A 22,969-nucleotide genomic window follows, 5' to 3' on the forward strand; every position below is an offset into this window, starting at 1 on the left:
CACAACGGCGGAATCCGTGCCATTGCCGACAGTAGCGAATTCTTTCATTAAAAAACACGGCACCCAACGGCAAGAAGCTTCATAGCGAACGCCGAAGCAGCTAAGCCTAGCGTTGCCGTAGTGGTGGCTACGGCTGCCAACGGATCTGCGTGCGAGAGCGCCGGTTCGAGGCGGCGAGGTAATCAAAATGTCAGTGGTGGTGGCTTTGATTAATGCCATTTCGCACATGCGGTCACGGCAAAACGTTCGGAAAATCGGACGGCAAAGAGTTCTTGCGTCCGAAATTTCAGACGTTCTGATACATTGACTCTAAGGAGTACGTGGTGATGCCGCGTAGCCGTCCAAATTATTGGGAATGCGGAAAGTCGGTCATTGACAGCACACTGCCAACTCCTCCAGCCGACGACAGGGCGTCAAAGACGATTCATTACGATCCCTGTCTGTTACTCACGCCAGCATTACCGCGACTTTCGACCCTTTCAATAAAATTACAGCTAGTTTTCCCCGATAGAGGCACAAATTCCCCGAGTTTTCGCTGAGTTTTTCCAGACTACTCAAAATCCCTGAGAATTTCCGGTTTTCCCGGTTAGTATCCGGTTTTACCGGTTAGTAGACACCCTGTTAATGCTCTGTGGTGATATGTGGAATCCAATCCAGGGACCGAAACAGAAAAGGTGCTGCGTGAAGTTTTTGACGGACAAAGAGCGATGCATAAAGAACTAGAGAAGCTAGAGAATAGGCTTAATAATGTCAAAGAATCAGTGGCGATTGTTAATGACCTCAGGGCCTAAATTGTGAAATTGGAACAAACTGTGGAGCAGTTAGACAAGAAATTAAATGAGCTTGAGGATAGGAGCAGGCGGAACAATCTTCTTGTGTTCGTCGTCTTGCAGCCTGCCAGAGAAACGCCAGAATTACTTGCACAGGCAGTGGTCAATGGCTTATTCCGAGATGCACTAGGAGTGAAGGTATCAGCCGTAGAGCGTATTCGTGAATTGGCGAACGGCATACTAACAAATCACTCCCTGTAATCTAAAAACTGATCGACCACCGTGACAAAGTTGCTGTCCTGAGAAACTGCTACAAATTAAAGGGATAAAGCATCTCGATCTCGAAAGATTTCTCGGCTGCCACTAGAGAAGTTCGAGTGTCTTTGAGGTAGCACCATTGACATGCGGAACAAAGGTAAAACTGGTCTACAATAAAATAAAAATTGGCACTGAATTGTATGCTTGGGACAGAGCTAGGAAGACACGAGTATCGAGCAATCAGCACCGCGAAAACAAGCACATGCATCGTTGGCGTCGCGTGGATAAAGGAGAGGGGGGGGGGACGCAATGAAACGAAGGCGGAAAAAACATATTCCGGTGTCTTAATTAAACGCCCGAAGTATAGTAAAGAAAACAGCTGATTTGGAAAGTATAGTTATTGCCCATAAACCCCATGTAATAGTCATTACAGAAACCTGGCTGCGTGGCGATATAAATGAATCGGAAGTCATACCGCATGGCTATCATATTTACCGTAAGGACAGAGACTGCGGCGGTGGCAGTGCTATCTTGTACTTGGAGTCATCGTGCGTTACAAGACTACCGGATATTGCTGACGTAGAATGCATTTTGGTGAAAATTCACTTTGATTAATTCCATTTGGTAATTGCCGGATTTTACCACCCCCCTAACAGTGACAGCACATTTTTCGAAGTGCTCAACAGATTCTTGTGCAATAATCACACTTCTAATATTGTGCTTACTGGTGACTTTAAAGGGACACTAAAGTGAAAAATGATTGCTTCTGCAACAGTAAATTACTGTTCTACAACACCAAGAACACCACTCTTACAATGATAAGATGTTTGTTAAGCAAGAAAAAGCGCAAGAACAAAATACGGGTGGCGACGCCTACTTAAGTTCCCGCACTTGGGGGCTGTGACGTCTTGGATTTTGATGGCATCTTTAGGGCCTACTAATTATATATAGCGGTACAGATTGACTACATTTTGTTCTAAAGGAACCGAACATTAAACATGGCAAGTTTCGGGAACCTTTATTCAGCCAACGCGGCCCAAATACGAAAACATACTTTGGAATCCCTGACGTCACGCTGACGTACTGGTGCAAAATTCAAATACTGATACTTGGACCTTCATTTTCTCATCTAATAATCAAACTATTTTTTTGAAATGACTGCCTGCAGGGTTCTCAAACAATGCTTCATTAGTCTAAACTGATTTATTGTTTCGCTTTAGTGTCCCTTTATCATTCTGTCAGTAAACTGGGATGGTGACTTCCCTGAAGCACTTTCAAATTGCACTGAACTGCTTACAGACATTGTTTGGTTGCATCACTTAAAACAGCTAATAAAAGCACCTACGCGAATACAAGATGACAGCCAATCAATTTTGGATCTTTTTCTTGCAAGCGACAGTATACTTGGGGCGCTATAACGTAAAGCTGTTCCAAACTTTCCTATTCCAATTCTGCAATCAGCCTTTTGCTATTGGTCAAAAACTTTTTAGAAGCACACCCGCTTCGCCTGTCTGTCAAGCGCGCCACGAAAACCGTGATAGCTCCCCATCTGTATGATGCGTACACATTGATTATGCATGATTGGACCGAACAAAAGAAATAGTTATCTCTGATTCAATGCTTTTTCACCATTAGCCCTCGGCTATTGGTCAAAAGTTTTCGGGCTGCACCCACTTCACCTGCAAAACCATCACAAAATCACAAAAAATCACCGCGTCAAAGTGACGTGTACGAGTTAAAGATGCATTAATATGCTGAACTGGATTTTTTTCTGAATAGCCGCAGGCTGCCCCAAGGAATAAAAGATGGCTACCGCCGTTCACTGAGGCACTGGCTACTCGCACTTGCCGAAGAGCATGGGTTTAGTTGCATACAATAAAACTTTTTTGCTCGGCCATCTAATGTTATCGAGCACTTTCGGCACGTTTATGACCTATGTCTGCCAAATCTTCTTTGCCGAGGATCCGTTTCAGCGGCATTCTTAACCTTCCGTTGCATGCCGCTGCGATTTTCGACCAGCCACGTCAAGCTAAGTAAGCGAAAGCGGACCAATCGCAGACGCCGGCAGCACCCTCTTCATGCAGCCGTCGATTTTCAGTGCACTAGCTCGGCCCCATCGAATCCCTCTCCACTCGAGCGTGCTCCTCGCCTCTTGTCAGCCAATTAGATAAGACAAGCCGCTCAGCGTAGGCACCGTTATTAGTTTTTAAAACCAACGAGAGTGACCTCCTATAAAGGAGAGCTTTTGATTGGTCTGTTCAGAAAACCCTGCGGGTCACCGCCTCATGCTTGCGTCGGCAGTTACGCAAATTTGATGCAAGGGGATTGGAAAAAAAAACATATTAGAATAGCTTTATGTTCATTGGATGCCTTAGCTAATTAATTTTCTTTCTTTACCTCATTATATGAATGGGGTGCATATTCTGTTGAATATGTATATGTGGTGTGTTCTTTAAGAATCTTGTATTAACCTGTGTAAAAAGCTCTGCTCCACACAAACGTAAACTACAGCGTCCACAATCCGTGAATGACAAAGGAGATTGCATGACAGCGGCACAAACTAAGGAAAGTAAGGACACAGCTCAGATTGCATCCGTTTTCCGGCGGTTCAGATAAAATATCAGAACTATGCTAACTACAGGATAGCATTAAAAAGGGCAAGAATTCTTACAAAAGCATTCGCCTAAAATTTTTCTATCATCACCAAATAACTTTTGGCAACACATTTCACCAAAAAAATAAATCTGCCCCTGTTCTTTCTGTCAATGGTATCCCTGTGTCCTAATATCTTTCTAACATCCTATGCGGAATGGTGCTCAAAATATTTATTTATTATTTGAAATCACTATTTAATGCGAAGCTTCCGAGCGACTGGAAGTATGTGAAAGTCACCCTAATTCTTAAAACAAGCGCACCATCAGATGCGTCATCATATAGACCGATTTTCTTATTATGCACATGTGCAAAGCTCTTGAAGCCCACAGTCTTTAAACATATACACTGGAACCCTGATTATACGACTTTCTCGGGACCACGAAAAAGCAGCATAAAATGCAGGCATCGTAAAATCCGAACATAAATTATGCCTATAAAAATACTACTTATTTTGTGCGACGGATTTACGAGAAAGTTCAATGTAACCTCTAACATACTATGCAGGGCTCGGAAACCCAACTTACCAAGAAAGTAAATGCGATAAGAATTAATGCTGCAGTACAGGTACCAATCATGGTTTATTCAAACGAACTGTTACGGCACTCCACTGCCCACTGCCGCGATTTCCGCCAGCCGGCGTGAACTTTAAAAAAAAGTCGGTAAGTTTCTTTTGGACCTCGTTTTATCCGTGAACCAAGAGCTTTCGCTCGAGTTAGGCAACGTCCAAAAGGAGGTCCTCTGCGGTGTCACGTGAACACATGAAGTTCCCAGGGTGTCTACAAAGTTGACATTTCCAATTCGCTGAGTTTTCCAGGTTTTCCGCGAGTGCCTTTACAAAATTCCCTGAGTGATGCAGAACTGTTTTAGGTCAAGGCGGGCTGAAACTATATCGCCTGCTGACTCTAGTCAGCATATGAAAAGGAGATGCATACAGAAGCAAATATTTTCGAATTTGAGCTATTTCTATCAACTGATAGCAAGCTCAGTGGTATGAGGCCCGAACTTTGTCACAATTGAGATTCTCTCTCAACAGCTCGCAAGTCAACCTCAAATGTCCTGACATACTCTCTGCCCGTGGACGACGCCTCAGTGTTGTTTCCCTGCTTTAAAGAGTTTATTTTGGTTTGGATGAGGGACACCTGCACCTCAGCATCAGCGAACACTTTGTTTCTTGAGCTCAAGCTCCTTCAAAACGGCGGCAGCACGCTTTCTTTCCCGTTCATTCCTGAATGTGTAGGTCTTTTCTATTCTCGTCCTCCTTCCGACGCACGTTTACTTTACGAACCAATTGAACCATCCTCTTGGTCGTTTGTACAGTGAACGTACAATTTTTAGTACTCCCTAGGGGCCGCGAGAACATCCGAAAAATCGGGCAGTTTGACAACATGAATGCATCTTTTACTGCCCTTAAGGACTCAAATCATCACAAGCACATCCGAAAAAGCTCTGAATGCCTGCCAGTATACTTATTAGGCATATCGCTGCTCGTATTGTGACTAGAGATGGTGAGTGAATGCGTGTATAATTTAGGAATAAATACTGCGTCCAGTGACAATTGCCCCTTCCAACACTTTTATGCTTCACCGCAATACTTTCGCTTAGGCTTTACTACTAAATATTATTGTATTAAGCCGAAGATAACTTTCAGAAACTGGCATTGTACAACGCGCCGTGCTCACAGCTACTTTTCACTGATAGAAGCACAAATTCCCCGAGTTTTCCCTGAGTATTCCCGAACAATTCAAAATCCCTGAGAATTCTCGTTTTCCTGGTTGATAGACACCCTGCCTTCCATCCCTCCGAACACGAATGGGCTGCACTCAAAGCTCTGCGCCGCGCCACCATCTGAAACACGAATGGACCACGCCAACTGCGCTGACAATGCTACCGGCACTGTTCCCACATTGCTCTCTGGGCCCTCACAGTTGGTTCTTTATTCTATGGCCAACGTCTTTTTCTAGGCTATGGCCCTCATTCTGCACAATTCTGCCAACGGATTAGGTCGCTCGTGCTTGTCTTTGTTCATTGCGTGGAAGTTGTTCCTGGCCACGTTGTTTCTCAGCTTCGTTTGACTCGCTGCCGAAACGAAAGATGGCTGACCCGCCTGTTGATCATTGGCAATGTAAGACGTTGCTGGTGAAAAGAAAGCGCACTGCTATAGATTTAGAAACAAAATGCTTGTAATCGATGAGGCGATCGTGGCGAACATGCTTGCATCGGATAGCGAATGACTGCCACAATGGCAGCGCTGATGCGGTAGGGCAAGCAGCCTTAACATTGTCCTTGTGGGAGGTCCAATAGATGATTCAGTCTTTGATGGGCTTGTTTTCACAAAGGACCTTCCGCTTCACCGCATGGAGCACCTGGATGCCTTGGAGAAGGATGTCGGCAAGCTTCGCATAAAGCAAGCAAGGCGGATGGACATGCAGTTGTCTCGTGCAAGCCAGTGGGAAGTACATGGGAAGATGCTTGTGGTGACCACGTCCCAGCATTTCCTCTGGATTTCTCAAGCCGAGATGCTGACGTGGCAACCTTCCCACATTTTTTAAAAGGCGCCTTTTGGGTCCACCCAAGCGATGCCTCAGCGGAGCTCGTACGTCACTTTGTGCATTTTACCCCTGAGGTTGGTAGTGATTTTCTTTTGAACACGAATGTAACAGCTGATTTTTATTTATTTTATTTAAAATAGTGTAAGCCCTTCCAGGCTGTTACAGGGTGGGAACAAAAAACAAGAAGTTCAGAGGAGCAGTTCAAAAATGCACATCATGCAAGGCTCAAATAACAGTACATAGACAATTACCATTGAAATGACATGTATTCAATTTTTCCAACGGAAACAGCTAGGTTGAGCATTGACAGAGAAAATGGAGTACAAGGAAGCATGATTCTTATTTAACACGTTTCCAATTTGTGCACAAAATTCTCTGTTGATGTAGCATCAACAAATAATTTCGGGTGAAGGTTATTCCAATCTATTATTGTTTTGGGGAGGAATGAATATTTAGAAACATCAACTCTTGGTGTGTCGGCCATAACTACATATGGGTGATTAATATGAGGTGATAGTCTTCCAGGAGGTCGCAGGTATAAGCCAGGATCGAAATTCAATTTGCTGTTACATAGTTGATACAAAAACTTTAATCGGGCTATTGTTCTTCTAGTGCGAAAATGTCCAAAAAATGTGCCAGTTGAAAAAAATAAATGCATGACATTTACTGCCCTTGGGGGCTCAAACCGCCACAGGCATATTCAAAAATACCCTGAAGGCCTTTCTGTACATGTATTAGGCATATCGGTGCTCGTACTGTGACAGGAAATACCGAAAGAACGCATGTATAATTAAGGAATACATACTGTGTCCTGTGACAATAGCCCCTCCACGCTTGTTATGCATCACTGCAATACTTTTCCGTATGCTTCACCAAGTAACATTTCTGTACAAAGGTGAAGCTGACTTTTGGGAACTGGCATTATGCAACGCACCGTACTTTCCAAGCTTCTAAGCCAATTGCGAGGACCACAAAGGCAGAGTCCGTGCCATTGATGACAGCAGCAAATTCTTTCAATCAAAGATATGGCACCCAACGGCAAGAAGCTTCATAGTGAACGTCGAAACAGCTAGGCCTCACGTTGCTGCAGTGGTGGCTACAGCTGCCAGCGGATCTGCGTGCAAGAGCGCTGGTTCGAGGTGGCGACGTAATCAAAATGGCAGTGGTGGTGGCTTTGATTAATGCCGTTTCGGACCTGCGGTCACAGCAAAACATCCGGAAAATGGGACGATGAAGAGTTCTTGCGTCCGAAATTTTAGACGTTCTGACACATTGACTCTATGTCGTACGTGGTGGTGCCGCGAAGCTGTCCAAATTATCGGGAATCTGGAAAGTAGGTCATTGACTGTACACTGGCAATTCCTCCAGGCGACAACAGGGCATCAAAGACGATTCATTACGATTCCTGTCTGTTACTCGAGCCAGCATAACCCCGACTTTTGACCCTTTCAATAAAATTACAGCTAACTTTCCCTGATAGAGGCACAAATTCCCCAAGTTTTTCCGGAGTTTTTCCAGACTACTAAAAATCCCTGAGAATTCCCAGTTGGTAGACAACCTGGTTCCGGACACCGTCTATGTGCTGTAGCACCTCGGCGAACGCGGTAGGCACAGGGCATGGCATTTATGGTGTCGTCGTTGTCCTCGTCCGATGCCGCAGTGGTGTCGGGACTAGGCAAAGCCTCCTCGATGGCTTCATTCAGCAACACCTTGCCGCAGATCGCAACATTGTCGTCGGCCTCCACGTACTCGGTGAAGGTTGTGGTGAGGTTTGAACCCTGGAAATCGTCGTCGGCGAAGCCTGCATCGGCGTCAAGCGGCATCGAGGTTGTTGCATCCCCTGCAGAGGAGGCAGTCTCGCTTAAAGTCACAGTGCTTGAACGAGTTAGCGATTGTGCTTCGCGATACTGCAATCCATGAACTGGCAATAAAATGCATGGCGTCGAGCACAGTGATCTTTTTTTTCCAACTCGCTGCACTTTAGAGTGCCAGCCGACGCTGCACTAACCGCTTCCAGTACCCTTGCTTGACGCACTTACCGGCATCCAGCAGCTAACTGCAGCTGGCTTGTGCAGCTGGGCGGAAAAAAAAAACGTTTATGTTCCTCGCGCTGGACGTATCGGGTGGGTGGCACGGTGCATTGTCCACGAAAAGCAATATTTTCCTCGCTTTAGCACTCATTTTGTTATCTAGCTGCTGCAAGAAATTGCTGAAGACGCCTTTTTGTTAAGTTGTAGCTGCACGGCAGCGTCTTCAAGTTCTTAAAGCGCTGTGGCTTTGCAAACTTTCCAACAACGAGCACGGGCAGCCTCTCGGAACTGTCCTCGTTAGCACAGAATAGTGCCGTCACACGCTCTTTACTACGCTTGTCATCATGACAGCTGTCACGCTTAAATGCAAGGGTCTGCTCGGGCTGCATATGGTAAAAAATACCGCTCTCATGGGCGTTGAAAACGTCTCAGGGCTTGTATGCAGCAATCATCTCTGGCAGCGACTCCATCCACTCGTTCGCCGTCGAAACGTCCACAGAAGTGCTTTCTCCGTAGGAGCGGCTGTACACAATCCTGTTTTGTTTTTTAAAGTGGTCCAGCCACCCGTTCAATGCCCCGACACAATGCCACAAGGTCCGCCTTTTCGTTTAGAATGGTGCCATTAACGTTGATCGCAGAGCTCCATGCTTGATGCAGCCACTTGACGAGAATTTTTTCGAACTTCTCATGCTGTCCTTTTCTTGCCGCTTTCTGCTTGAGCCCGAACTTGTTGGCATTCTGCAATATCACCGCTTTGTTTGCCAGGATCGTCTTAAGCAAAGATTCAGGTATCTTAAGGTCCCGGGCAATGCTGGCTTTCGTGGCTCCATGCCGCTTTTCCGCTTCCTCGATAATATTCAGCTCATCACCGAGCGACAGAACTGTCCGCTTTAGGGACATCGTGCATCGCATTGCTCCACACAACTCAACACCTCCGCTGAACGCTGGTCACTAGGATTACGACGAAGAACATGTGCGGTAAACCGAAGTTTCTCGGCGCTACCTTGTTGGCGACCTGCTGCTGGGAAACTGGAAGGAGAGAAACGCTGCCCCAACACGACGAGGCGACGCCACCGAGAAGAGAGGGAGAAAGTGATTGTGGAAAAGAAAAGGTGTTATTTCAGCACAGCGAGTGTTGCAGGCTGCTGCTGGTGGGGGAGAGAGAAACGAACGATGAGACGAGGCAGGGAAGAAAGCTTCGCCAGAGCAAACCTGTCGAGCGGTGTTAAGCACTCTGCATGCGGAGAGACGGAGCGAGGAAAGAAACCCGCAGGAGTTTTTTTTCGGCCGCCGTTTCATCTCGCGCTTCGCGAAGGCTGTCGTATAACGCGGGTCAGGTGTAAAATTGCGTCAGATAACCGGGGTTTTTAATGCATTGCTTCTATGAGAACTTCGCCAGGACTGCGCTAATCCGTAGTGAAACCCGGGTCGTCGCGAAAGCATGGGACGTGCAACCGGGGTTCCACTGTATCTACTTTTTTTTTTAAATGAACGCCTAATAGGTTCCTTCAAGCATGGTTTTCGCCATGGTTATTCAACAATAACTCAGCTCATCGAGATTATCCATGATATAGCAGCTGCCCTAGTCAGACAACCAGATTGACATTACATTTATAGACCTTGAAAAGGCATTCGACCGTGTTTCTCATCGAAAAATATTATTGAAGCTAAAACCCATACTAAATAACACCACCTTACTAGTTTGGATAGAAGCCTACCTATCATCCAGACGTCAAGTCATGTCCATTGATGGCATAAATTCACGTGCCATTTCAGTACTTTCATGCATTCCACAAGGATCTGTCCTTGGTCCTCTCTCTTTCCTCGTGTATATTAATGACATTGTTCAGAACACTCCAGTCAAGATACAGCTCTTTGCCAATGATTGCCAATGAAGTCATGTCCATTGACGGCGTAAATTCACGTGCCATTTCAGTACTTTCATGCATTGCAAAAGGATCTGTCCTTGGTCCTCTCTTTTTCCTCGTGTATATTAATGACATTGTTTAGAACACTCCAGTCAAGATACGGCTCTTTGCCAATGATTGCATTATATATCAGGAAATTACTTCACCTAAGGACCAGGTTTTACTAAGCTCATCTCTGGATCGAATACATACATGGGGTTCAGAGTGGCAGATGACCATTAACAAAAATAAAACTGCCACTGTCCTTAACTATGCTTACCTTCTCTTGGTTGTGCCCATTCTATGATCCTTATGGTGGAACTGGTTATGCATTACATGGCCTGCCCACCTCCTTGCATTTCATATTAAATGTCACCTAAAATATTGACTACTCCCATCAACTCCACACCGTTCTTCTCCTGCCTTTTAACTTCGTCCAACATTTTTTGTTCAATCACTCATTCTGCAGTCAACCTCGACATTTTCCCCCATATGCTAGTGCATGTAGAGTGCATTGATTGTATACTTTTCAAGGACCGCGGTGCTAGCATGCTGGTCATGATTCGGTAATGCCTGCCACGTGTGCTCCAGCCCATTCTCACAGGGTACTCGCCTAGATAAACATACTCTTGCAAAGATTCTAGAGGCTTGCTGCAAATCATGAATTCTAGGTTTCTTGCAAGGTTGTTGAATATTACGTTTGTCTTCTGCATATCAACCTGCAACCGTACTCTTACGCTTTGTCAGCTAAGGTCCTCAACCACTGGATGCAAGTACCACCAACAGTGCTGAGCAGAACGATGTTATCTGCAAACCATAGGTTGCAGATCGCAACCCCTGTGGATCCCCACCCCTAGCCCTTTCCAATCTAATGGCTAGAGTGTTTCCTCTAAGCATGCTGTGAACAGCACTGCAGAAATTGTGTCTCTTAGCCTGGCTCCTTTCTTGATTGGTATTTCGCCGCTTTTCTTGTTTAGAATTAAAGATACTGTGGAATCTTTATAGACATTTGCCGATGTTCATGTATGCTTCCGGTACTCCACGAATCTCTACTGAATGGTATCTGGTATCTCTACCGAATGAAATGCCTTTTCATAGTCTGTGAAAGCCATATACAGTGGTGGTCCAGCCAGCTGAGCATTTGGAGCAATTTTTGGAGCATGAAAAATGTTCTGGAGCAGTTAGGAGCAGCCACACCAGCATTTTGGAGCAGTTCGAGAGCAGGAAAATTTGTCTTTTTTGGAAAATTTTGAGTAGTACTGCATTAATCTGTAGCCGTTTGACAAAGCTTGTTATTATTGTGCAATCACTAAGTGCTGCTCAAGATAGTGAAGCAAGACACAAAGCCAACAGTGACCAATTAAGTTTCTCTTCCCACAGACAGTATGCAATACACAGTATGTTGCAAAAATTTTTATTTGGCTAGGCAAGAAACTTAATTTTGTAAACAATTAAATAAAATTTGAGAACGAACATAAGAACAAATATATGTGCCTGGGTGCAAGACAGACATAAAATTACAAATGAGCTAAAACAATTTGCACCATCAGACACAAGACAAAAAGTAATGGCAAATGTCTTATGTGCATTCCAAATGACAGATGTGCTTCGATATGCTCTACTGCACAAAACAAAATGTGCATTATGCCCAATAACAATGCTAGAACCTTAACAAGAGACTATGAGTCTATGAACAGCACTAAGATAAGATGCCTCCGTACGGTGCGGCGCAAAGATGGTGATGGCAGTTGAGAACAACGTTCATACCATCCCGTATACTCGCTTTCGTTGCGAGGCGGTTTGTCGGCTATCTGTGCATTTTGTAGCCTCTGCGAATAGATACGAGTCGATTTGGCGTAAGACCATAAGTTTTGTTGCCGATACCCGACCGACCTCTTGAAGCACTACCTTTTACTGCCCCCAAGGGCTCAAATTACTGCAGGCATGTCCGAAACAGGTCTCAAGGCGTGCCAGTACAATTATTAGGTGTATTGGTGCTCATACTGCAACAGTAGATGGCTGGTGCATGCGAGTATAATTAAGAAATGTGCACTGTCCGCCGTGACAACTGCCTCTTCCCACTCTTAGTATGTTTCACCGCTATACTTTGCATATGCTTCACTGCGTAACACTGCTCTATTGAGGCGACACTAACTTTCAGGAACCATCATTGTGCAACGCGTCGTGCATTCCGAGCTTCGAAGCCATTGGCAAAGATTACAAAGACGGAGTCAGCCATTGCTAACAGCGGCGAATTTATTTAAAGAAAAATATGGCACCCAACAGCAGGAAGCTTGGTAGCGAACGTCGAAGTAGCTAGGCTTAGCTAGCACTGCCTTGGTGGTGGCTGCGGCTGCCAGTAGATCTGCGTGCAGGAATGCCTGTTTGAAGCGGCTAGATAAAATGGTGGCGGTGATGGCTTTGATCAATGGTGTTTCAGACATGCAGTCATGGCAAAAAGTGCAGAAAATCGGACAGCAAAGGGTTTTTGCATCTGAAATTTTAGACGTTCTTATACACTGACTCTATGGAGTACCGTGGAGGTGCCGCGAAGGCATCCGAATTGACGGGCATGTCCGAAAAATCGGCATCCAGAAAGTCGATCATTGACTGTAGTTGCATAAGCCAACTGAAAACATTGCATTGCCATGAAACACAAAAATACCACACTTTTGCGCAGTTGGCCCAAATGGCACTTGAGTGGGAGCAGCCAGGAGCAGTTGGACAACCACTGCATAGAGAGGTTGGTTGAATTCCACAGATTTCTCAATTACCTTATTGACAACATGGACATCATCCATTGTAGAATACCCCTTCTTGAAGCCAGCCTGTTCTCTTGGCCGGCTGAACTCAAGTGTTGCCCTGACTTTACTGAAAATTACCTTGCTGAATATTTTATACAATATTAAAAGCAAGTGAAATGGCACATAATTCTTCAATTTCTTTAATCGCTACCTTGTTATGAGTTAGAATAATGTTGCCATTCTTCCAACTCTCTGGTACACTTGAAGTCGTGAAGCAGTGCGCATAAATGGTCGCAAGCCTTTCAATGTCCCATGCATCTTTGATTAAATCGAACATTATTCCACCTTCTCCTGCCGCTTTTTCTCAGAGACATGTCTTACAATGTCCTCCTAACCTATTTGCCAGTTATAAATGGAGCTCCTGTGTCCTGTTCGTCACTACTTCTAATCAAGGTTGTGTGGCTGTTCTGGGTACTGCAGAGGTCAGTATATAATTCTTCCACTGCTTTTACTATACCATCGAAACTGCTGATAACATTACGCTGCTTATCTTTCACTGCACACATCTTTCTCTCTCAAATGCCAACTTTCTATCTTACATCCCAGTCAGATGGGTAGTGACACTTCGAGCGAGTGTACTGCCAGTGTCACTCGCAGGCTGTCAGAGAGAAAGATTCCTCAGAGAGAGTTCATCAGAGACCCCAGCGAGCGTCTCTGAGGAACTCACTTCGCTGCGTTGACATTTGTGGCCTCAATAGCAATGAGTCAAGAATAAATAAATTCTCACAACAGAGTTGGCACTAATTTAAAGCACGATGAACATGTGTTACAATTAGACTTATTCTATAATATAATTATAATTAATTAATCATAATTATTATTCTATAATGGGTTGGTGCGACAAGTGGCTTGCGGAACTAAACATGAATAGATGCAAATTAAAACATGTTTCTCGAACAAACGAACGCTACCAAGTTTATAAACTTAAAAGCACTATGCTTGAACAAGTTTCATGTTATGGATATCTCAGAATAAGTATAACGTGCGATCTAACAGGGAAAACTCATGTCACTGTAATAAAGCAAATTGAATGCTAGGATACTAACGTCGAAATGTCAGTAAGTCTCCAACAGAACTAAAATTGCTTCTTTATAGAACCCTCGTGTGCCCAAAATTAGAATATGCCACAACTGTTTGGCATCTTGGCCGTGATTAATGTGCTTGAACTGATTCAGAATGACGCAACTCGCTTCACACTAGCCAATTACTTTCACACATCCAGCGTGACAGCAATGAAATCCCGTTTATCATTGTCTCATTTATCAAAAAAGTTTTCACCTATGCTTAATCACGAAGTCTACCATCATCCACATGCTGAGCTCATCCCTGCACCTACGTACCTTTCATTGCGGGTTGACCCCATAGTAAAGTTCAGTGTACATTCTCTCACACAAACACATTTCTGCACTCTTTCATACCAAACACCTTATGTGGTAGCAACCACATTCCCGCCAATATTGTTTTCATGACGGATCATGCTTTGTTCAGACAATCTTTATTTGGATTTTTTTCACTGTAACTAACTGTGCCATATAGCGAGTCATTTTGTTTGTGCCACGTGGTTTTTGTTTTATGGTTCGTTGTAGTATTCTGCCTTACCGTTTCTTCTGCGCAACTTTGTATAACTTACCGTTCCTTTGTAACCACTCCCCTCTCTACAATGCATTTGCATATGAGAGTATTTGGAATAAACAAATAAATTAATAATTCTAAGACCACTTCGTTGTGATTTCAAATGTTGAGAGTGTGTGCGACATCAGTCAAGCCAAAAAAAGCTTGAAACCTTCCTTTTCGAGGGATTGTGTCATTCTGACTCTGGATATGTCCCTTCCTTGGATTGGCTCAAAACAAAAAGACATGCTAATGGGATTACAGTATTTCCATTTTAGATGGGGGCGGTTCTTGTACATAAGCACCTTTTTGTAATGAAAAAGTAACTGTTTCTAACAAACTAAAAATGCTGAGAATCATATAAACCCCTATAGCTTCACAGATCATCGCTGCTATCAAACCCGAAGCGACACTCGGCGAGACACAATGCACTCCCTCGAAGTGTCGTTACATTTGCTCGTCTGACTTGGGTATTAGCCATTTAACACTGCCTCCATTTTCTTACTGTTTACTTGAGCTTTCCAGTGTTATACTTTCAAATACCACCTTTCTTCTTGCAGTTGATCTTTTACACATTTACAATTTAGCAGGTTCATTCTTATCTGTGGAGTTAGACATTTTCATGCTCTGCAATTTCCTTATTAGGGCATTTGTTGCTTAGGAGAATGCGGCCTGTGAAATTATCTGAGCTATAGTTCCCTTCATTATTTCTATACTATCCTCACACTTGTTCGTGAGCCTGAATTCACTCAGAGGTAGGCACTTGACTAATCTTTCTCTGTTTGAACTGAGAGTAATCCTGAACCTCACTAACTTGTAATCCCATCTGCACAACTATGCTGGGCTTGGCAGACCCCCCCCCAGCATGAAACTTATTCCTTCTCCGTTAGGGCTTTTTTCCAGGTCCACTTCCTGTTATTGCACTTCCAGAAAAAAGTATTCATTTATTGGAGCATATTCAATGTCCTGATAGCTACATCTTCATTATCACTGCACAAGATCGGAGCATAGCCTTAGTGCTACCTTTAATATTGACACGTTTACTTATATTTAACGGGCAACCACGTTTCGCTGCCTAACAAATGTTATCGCACAGCGCGGACTTATCGATGCTTCTATCCGCTGTCTGTTGTCGCCGAACCTTGTGTTATCTGATTTCATCGCGTGACTCGAATGTTGTAGAACTTTGTGGAAGGCATGTGGGTCCCAACGATTAGTCTGGAACATTCGATGACTGCTGTATAAAAGCTGACGCACTTGACCCGCTGATCAGATTTTCGACGATCGCCGACCGTGTTCGCCGCTATCGTTGTGCTATAAGTGTAGCCTGTTTTTGTGGGCACAGGTTCGCCCAATAAAAGCTAGTTTTGTATTCCACCATATTGCTGCTTTCTTCACCATCACTACCACGTGACAATATCTATCTCAACTTTATTACATTTGTTTACTCTAAAATTAGTTGAACAAGTATATTCCCTTTGTCAAGTTTTTAGCAATGGTTTTAGGCACAAAAAATGACGCGGACAACAAAATAAAGGACACGGACAGGCATACTACAACGATTTCTAAAAGCCATGTACCAACAAGCCTGGCAGCAGACGTTACTATCTTTGTCAGGTATCTGTAAAATTTATATGTTCGATCAAACATGGAATGCATTCGCACCACCATATGAAATACGATTTTTTCAAAGGATACAAATACGGAACTCGTAAAGAACCGACACTTGGAAAACCTTAGAGTCAATGACATGCTGCAATACATTAGTTTGTGTTATCTATGAAGTATTGTGTTCTTTGCGGTACATATGCATGGCAAGAGTGATGCTGAATTTTTCTTGATTAATGTTATTTGCGCACCACTTGGAAAAATGGCTGGGGGACGACAGACACAAGTGTAAACGTTCAAATGGTTTTAACACATTGACCTTGAATTGTAACCAACTAGCCCAAACCAGTGCCCTTGTAAGGTAAATTTTTCTGTCGCAGGCACAGGAGGGCACATCACTTGGCACATGGTGGCAGGAAGGTATAGACTTTTTACAGCATCATACCCATATTTGCTCACATGACAGCGCCTTCTGGTCGGCACTTGCTTGCTAGTTTGCAATGGCCATGGCGGCACTAGGTACGGATCAGACAGCTGTTATTCCGGCCACCATGGTGAGAAGTGTGTGTGTAGACGACACAAGGCTGCAGCCAAAGCTGCAGAGGCAGTGTAAATAAGCCTTTAATTTACCCACTTTGTCTTCACTGCAATTTTACTGTGTGCTAGCTTACCGGCTGAAATTGACGAATGTAGCAGCCTGAAGTTTGCTTTAACCCTCTACATTCTAGCCTTTAGTGGTATATCTGTAGGGCTGTTACGGCTGTACACCTGCTGTCGTCGTTGCCTTTGTGCACAACAATTTCGTTCGGTAATAGGTGTGTGCACATGCAGAAGAAGCCTGTTTGCTACCTGCTCCAGCCATGGTGGTTAGTTCTGACCATGTAATTGCTGTTGCCAGCGCTGATCAGATAATTTGGGAATGGCTTTCTGATTAATTACAGCTCAGATTAAAATATTTGCGTACATGTGGACAAAATATATTGCAAGTGGACGACAAATCACTCGCCCGTTGTTTTATCCCCAATGCAGCGAGAAAGCTTGTGGCACCTACCTATTACTCCACGTTTGACTTCGCTGTTATGGACTCACTTGCATTGCTTATCGAAGTTCAACATCATGTGGCATTTTGTGGTGCCAGTGGTGGCAATAACATTGTTTTCACTGCAAGTAGTGTTAGCCTCACCGTCACTGCCGGCAATTCGCTATCCAACGCTGAGTAAATATGCTTGCCTTGCAGAAAGGTGTGCATGGTGAACGGTCGTAAATACGGGCACTCCTGGTACAGTTGAGGTGTATAAAGCCAAGCTAGAGGTGCGGTATGATTTTGCTTAATGTGGAGGCGATCCACGCGTGGCACAGTTATGCTACATCTACAGTCTGGTGAACGGTTGTAAATATAGGCACTCCTGGTACGGTTGAGGTGTATAAAGCCAAGCTAAAGGTGCGGTATCGTCTTGCTTAACATAAATGCGATCCACACATGGCGCAGTTATGCTACATCTACAGTCTGGTGAGCGGTCATAAATACAGGCACTCCTGGTACGGTTGAGGTGTATAAAGCCAAGCTAAAGGTGCAGTATGGTTTTGTCCACGCGTGGCACAGTTATGCTACATCTACAGTCTAGTGTAGCCAGCGCAGGAATCAAACATGCCCATTCACATGCCAGAGCAGCTGGAATAGGGTGCATGGTGCACTAGCTTGGCTGACAAGTAGCATGCTGTTTGAGTTCACTGAAGCGAGTGTATTGCATTTGCACCTTCAATAAACAAAGTCATCTAGTGCTGCGGCAACAACTGATTGTCGCACTGCTGTGGGTCATGTTTATTTTATTTAGCACATACTGTCAGTCCAACTTGGGTATTGTTACAGGAGTGGGCTCACATACAAGAGGTATACAAGTCAGCTCAAGCGCAGGGCTGATAAGTAGCTGAGGCCTGGCATGGCCAGGATAGAGGGGCTCGGTGCTATGTGTGCATAAACTCACGGCCAGACAGGCTGGGTATGGGCCGGACTGCGGCCGTAATAAAGCTCCACCCATTTCGCTTTGGTGCCATTGCATTCCTGCATGGTTTACTGTGGCATCCACACCATGGCCACCATGTCGTGTTCTCCTTCGTGATTTCAATTTTAATTTATTTTCCCATCTTACAATACAGATGGAGGGGTTGCAGAAAAAAGCTACACCAGGGCAGCTTGATATATGCGACATGCGGTTCCTGCTCGTTTTTGCCACTGTGTCAGAAAATATTTCGTTTGTCTACTTTGTGGGAGTTCCTTCGGTCTACCGGGGCGCAGTCGTTGCTGTGCCTAAGGCTCCGGACTTATTCGCCATTGCGAGGAAAACCCCTCCCAAATGCCTGCCCCTCGACCACGCGCAGTTTTCCCCGGGCGCCGCGACCGCGTCCCGCGACGTCATGCTACGCGGCCCTGCGATTGGGTCGTGACGTAGGGAAGAAGCCCCGACTGGGGACGATCGCCGTGCGCGGGAGAGTCGTGCTGCGACAGGGACGAGCGCCGGTCACGAGAGGCAAGCTGCAAGGTACGTGAGCGACCAGCTATTTGTGTCCCCAACGCCCCGGCCTGGGGACGTTCACGTGCTTTGTCAGCTTGCGTAAGTGTGGCTTGCTGAGTGGCTCTGCGTTCCGCCCTTGCGGTAGTCGCAGGTACTCAGTGCGTCACATTTTGCGTGTCCGAACCGTCGCAGACCATGGTCGGTGACGGGAAGCGCTAGGTAGCGTTTGCGAACGCATTTCGAACGCAAACCATTGTTCGACGCAGCGTGTAACCCGCCTTCCTCGCCATCAGGAACCGCGGGCGCCAAGTGTACTCCGTGTGTTTGGGTGCAGTTTGGTACATGTTAGCCATTTGTGATCAATAAACGCCTTAACTGTCCTGGACGCCTTGTGTTCCTGGGAGAGCGCCCATGCGTACGGCCAGAGCTGGCCAGGTCTTTCGGCTCGGTGCTCGAACCTGCGGTGGGTCTATCGCCGTACGCCGTCGTGCCGCGTCGTGAGGCTCCACTTCTCGGGGGCCACTTGGCGACGCCGTGCGCGGAGACGTACAGTGAGCCCACAACTTCAATGCATCCAATGTAGAGACGCATGAAATATCTTGAAGATGGCGCACTACCAGAAATGATTGCTCATGAATATCACCCTTGAAAACAATTTACCTTTGAATGTTACCTTTGGTTCTCGTGTGCCATCGCGGCATATGGTACTTACACGCAGAGAAAACATTTGCCAAGCAAATCTTGATGTTAAGCACAGCCCGCTGAGGAGCAAGTTTTGCCAGCGAGTTGCGACAGCGGCGCCAACTTTTCTTGGAAAGTCACCGTTACGCTCTAACCAAATGGCGTCACCAAGTCTACTGTGTCCGCATTGCAATGCGCCACTCTGCGTCGCGGGATTGCCGAGATGAGTTCGACGAACAAGGGTTTGTGACTAAACATGCCACCGCCGGCCCAGTCGGCCACGAGCGGAGTTGCCGAGGGAACGTCTACGGAGGCCCCTTCCCACGCGCCTTTCAAGACGCAACACAATGGACAACCAGCGGCTGCACTGCGGGGGTCAGCTCGGGGAATAAAATTCGCCTTTCCTGACGTAAGCCCCGAGCTCTGCGAAGACCGTCTGACGTCGGCGGGAGCCATGAACCTGTGCGGAAGTGTGCGTGTCCCTCCGGCAGAGAGGCGACTCGTTTACGATGACTGGTCGAATGTTTGCCTTACCTTGGGATCGAGGGAGGACCGCGTGTTTATAAACCGCTGTTGTGCGGCTGCTCAGTGTACTTTCTTTCGCAGTCATGTTAGACAGATGTACTTTCTCTTGCATTCATGCTAGACTGATGAACTGCAACGTCCTTATGTAGATACTGTAAATAAACCCATATTCCTCATTCTTGATGAGAAGCAGTCCTTCACTTCAACGTCCTCAGCGTGGATAAGTAGGACGACGGCATGGGCCAGTTACCACCTAATTCATGCCCGACTCCAATCTCGATAACGGTTTACGAGCGGTGGGATTGACCTCCCAATCCTTACAATAAGTGACTGTGCTCTTGAAATTTCGTTTGTGCAGCTGCATTAACTGCAGTTGACATGCTTTGTGCGAGTTGGCTGGTCCGCGTCGCACTTGCCTGCTGTGCCGTGGTGCACCTTTCGCTCTGAAAGCTGGGACAGGAAAGATTACTCAAATAATATTGAGCAACAAAAAACGACACGGACGTAAGAGAAGACGACACACCACCTAGCGCCTGGTGTGTCGTCTTCTCTTACGTCGGTGTCATTTTTCGTTGCACAATATCATTTGAGTAATGGATTAACAACTTGCCTGGAATGCTGCTCTCATACAGAAAAGATGTACTCAGCCTTCCTCTACTCAGCGTTGTGGACTGCACAGCCATTTTTCTCATGCTTGAGTACATATTTGAGCACCTGATGGCCAGATAACGCATTGGCATTCTTGCAAAAGGGAGAACACGTCGAGAGAGGTGCTCGTCAACTCGCAAATGAGCGAGCAAAGTGCCTGGCTGCCTAGGCGCAACATGGCTCAACTGAGAGACCAGCAGTTGCGTACAGTTCTTCAATATCCACCACATCCGTGTCGCTACCATTTTGCCGCCAGGTGCATGCTTCGTCTGCATAGGCGCTATTTAGCTGCTAACAAAATTAGGCAATTACAAGCCCTGCGGCTTTGCCAAGATAACTTTGAGAGTATAGGCTAGGCATTTATAGTCAATTTACCACAAGTGAAATTTCTTTGCAGTTGGCCTTAAAGTGATGTCTGGCCTCTCGGCGGAATGTTGCTGGAGGGAAGATTCATGCTTGCTTGCTCTTGATTCAGAAGACATTCAATGGCGACAGGCATGTGGCAACCACTGGTACACTGTGCACTTAAGGCTCGCTGTAAAAGGTCTACACTGACAGGTCACCTGCTACCTGGAGCAGAAGCAGCTTATTTGAAACTACTAGACAATACAATTGCCACTGATGAGTGAAAGTCGAACACTGTGGAGGGGGCCTCTTTGAATTTGTGCCTGCTGAACGTCTCTGTTGAAACGTATATCTGCGATAGACTTTTGTGCTGTATGCAAGCTCAGATCCCAACTGCTGCATGTTGGCAACCATGAATTCAAAGTTTTAGTCGCTCTTTCTCACATTGTACAAATTAGTGTAATATGTAATGTCACTTCGAATGCTCGGTCTACGCAACGCAGCCTAATGCATCCGCTGTAAACTGCTAAAAAGCCAGTGATTTCATTATTTCACTTTTAAAATCAGTTTATTTCCACTTTTAAAATCAGTTTACCACTACAAAATTGTTTCAAATTCTTGCTATATGCATTGTGGCACATAGCTGCATGTGAAACTAGACAGGCTGATCTTTACATTTCTACAAAAATAATAATTAATGAATCGACGTAAAAGTGTCGAGAGGGGCGGGTCAGATGTGATCGAAGCTGAAATATGAATCGCAGCAGCACGAGTAGTCTCAGCGCATTGCACGACGAGCTTAAAGAAAGAAATGAACATGTGCCGCGGGTACCAATAAATATGCCGCCCTCTTTTCGCTCGCCAAAAGACCGCGTCATCTCGGGCACATACAGTGATCCTCTCGCCGGTGGATGCTGCCCCGCAACGCAGCGTTCCTCCGCTTCTGAGCATCCTCCGATGCTTTTGTCGACTCGGAATTGCTCTAGCGGAAAAACAGTCAGGCATAACCGTTCTTTAGGGCGCAAAAAGTGAGCAGACACCAATGCCGATGGAAATCGCGCGCTACACGAAGAGTCTCGCCACGGGGCGGGCCAGGCGGAGAACCAGCGACTGAGCAGGTGCTGCGGCTGCGCACTTTCAGCCAAAGGCGTCCCTCCTCCTCGACCTGCTAGCCACGCGGCAGCGCCGGGCAGTAGCAGTGCGACCGCGCCGAGCGCCCACACACGAACAGCGTCGAGACCACGGGTCGAGACCACGCGCCCCTACCTGACACAGGCGGCGAAAAACGCTGAGGTAAGTCACGACCGTCATGACTGCACTTGGTCCGTGCTCGGTGCCGCCATGCTGCTGCCCGCTGAGCGACGCAGCGGTCCCTGCCCCGATGCGCCCAACCGTCGCTATAGACGCTCGCGTCCCACAGGGGTATCATTTTCGATCGAGACTTCTCGACTCATGTACTGATGAACGTCCGTTATTTTTGGAGCTCTACACCGACTGACTGCTGACGAAATACGCATCTGAGCGAGTTCTGATGCGACAACAAAACAAAATATACAAAGAAAAAGTACAGGCGGCCATTTTGCGGCTGCGCGGTGCGAGTGTCCCGAGGCGGAGTGAGCCCCTTTTTCGGCAACGGATTGCGAGCTCCCGGATGGGCCTAGCACTGCGCGGTAGGTGCGCAGAGTGCGTTAAAGGGTTAATTAATGCTGCTTTCGCGTACGCTCGTGTTTACTTACCGCTCAGAGGTGCTCCTGCCTTTCGAGAATTGGCCGAAAACCATGCGCAAGAGTCGATTAAAATGACGCCGAACTGAGCAAGACGGCAGCGGAACAGGAAGTGACGCGGGCAGTCGTCATCGACTGCTTCTGTGGGTCTGCGGTAAGCTCGTGTGCCGGCGTTGCTTCAGATTGCTCCGCTTTCTTTTTTCGTCGTTTTTTTTTTTACCCTTGTTGCTAGGGTCGTGCGAATGGGCATACATTTCAGTACCATTATCGACGTCTGATGCTCTTATGGTGCTTATATTTTGGACAATCCCCCCCCCCCCCCCTCCCCCTGTGTTTCGCCT

The 22,969-nt window shown here is 46.0% G+C and overlaps 2 protein-coding genes across 8 annotated transcripts in view; one reads left to right on the forward strand and one right to left on the reverse strand.

Moving 5' to 3' along the window:
* LOC126529766 (DNA-binding protein P3A2-like) overlaps positions 1–22,965 on the reverse strand; it is a 169,667-nt gene extending 146,702 nt beyond the window's left edge. For 4 of the 6 annotated variants that reach the window (XM_055070004.2, XM_055070001.2, XM_055070002.2 and 1 more), the window contains exon 1: positions 21,796–21,909. In XM_055070004.2, coding sequence (XP_054925979.2) covers positions 21,796–21,909 — 114 coding nt within the window. Of the gene's footprint in view, positions 1–21,795; positions 21,910–22,640 lie in introns of those variants that run through there. The other 2 variants (XM_050177275.3, XM_055070003.2) reach the window with 1 other exon arrangement.
* The window catches only part of LOC126529780 (5-demethoxyubiquinone hydroxylase, mitochondrial-like), a 52,556-nt gene continuing 51,053 nt past the window's right edge, over positions 21,467–22,969 (forward strand). The window contains exon 1 of one of the 2 annotated variants that reach the window (XM_055070007.2): positions 21,467–22,197. The gene's annotated coding sequence lies outside the window, so the exon portion shown is untranslated. The remainder of the gene's footprint in view (positions 22,198–22,969) is intronic. The other variant, XM_055070009.2, reaches the window with a different exon arrangement.

This window comes from Dermacentor andersoni, chromosome 9 (assembly GCF_023375885.2).
Source record: "Dermacentor andersoni chromosome 9, qqDerAnde1_hic_scaffold, whole genome shotgun sequence".
Classification (NCBI taxonomy): domain Eukaryota; kingdom Metazoa; phylum Arthropoda; class Arachnida; order Ixodida; family Ixodidae; genus Dermacentor; species Dermacentor andersoni.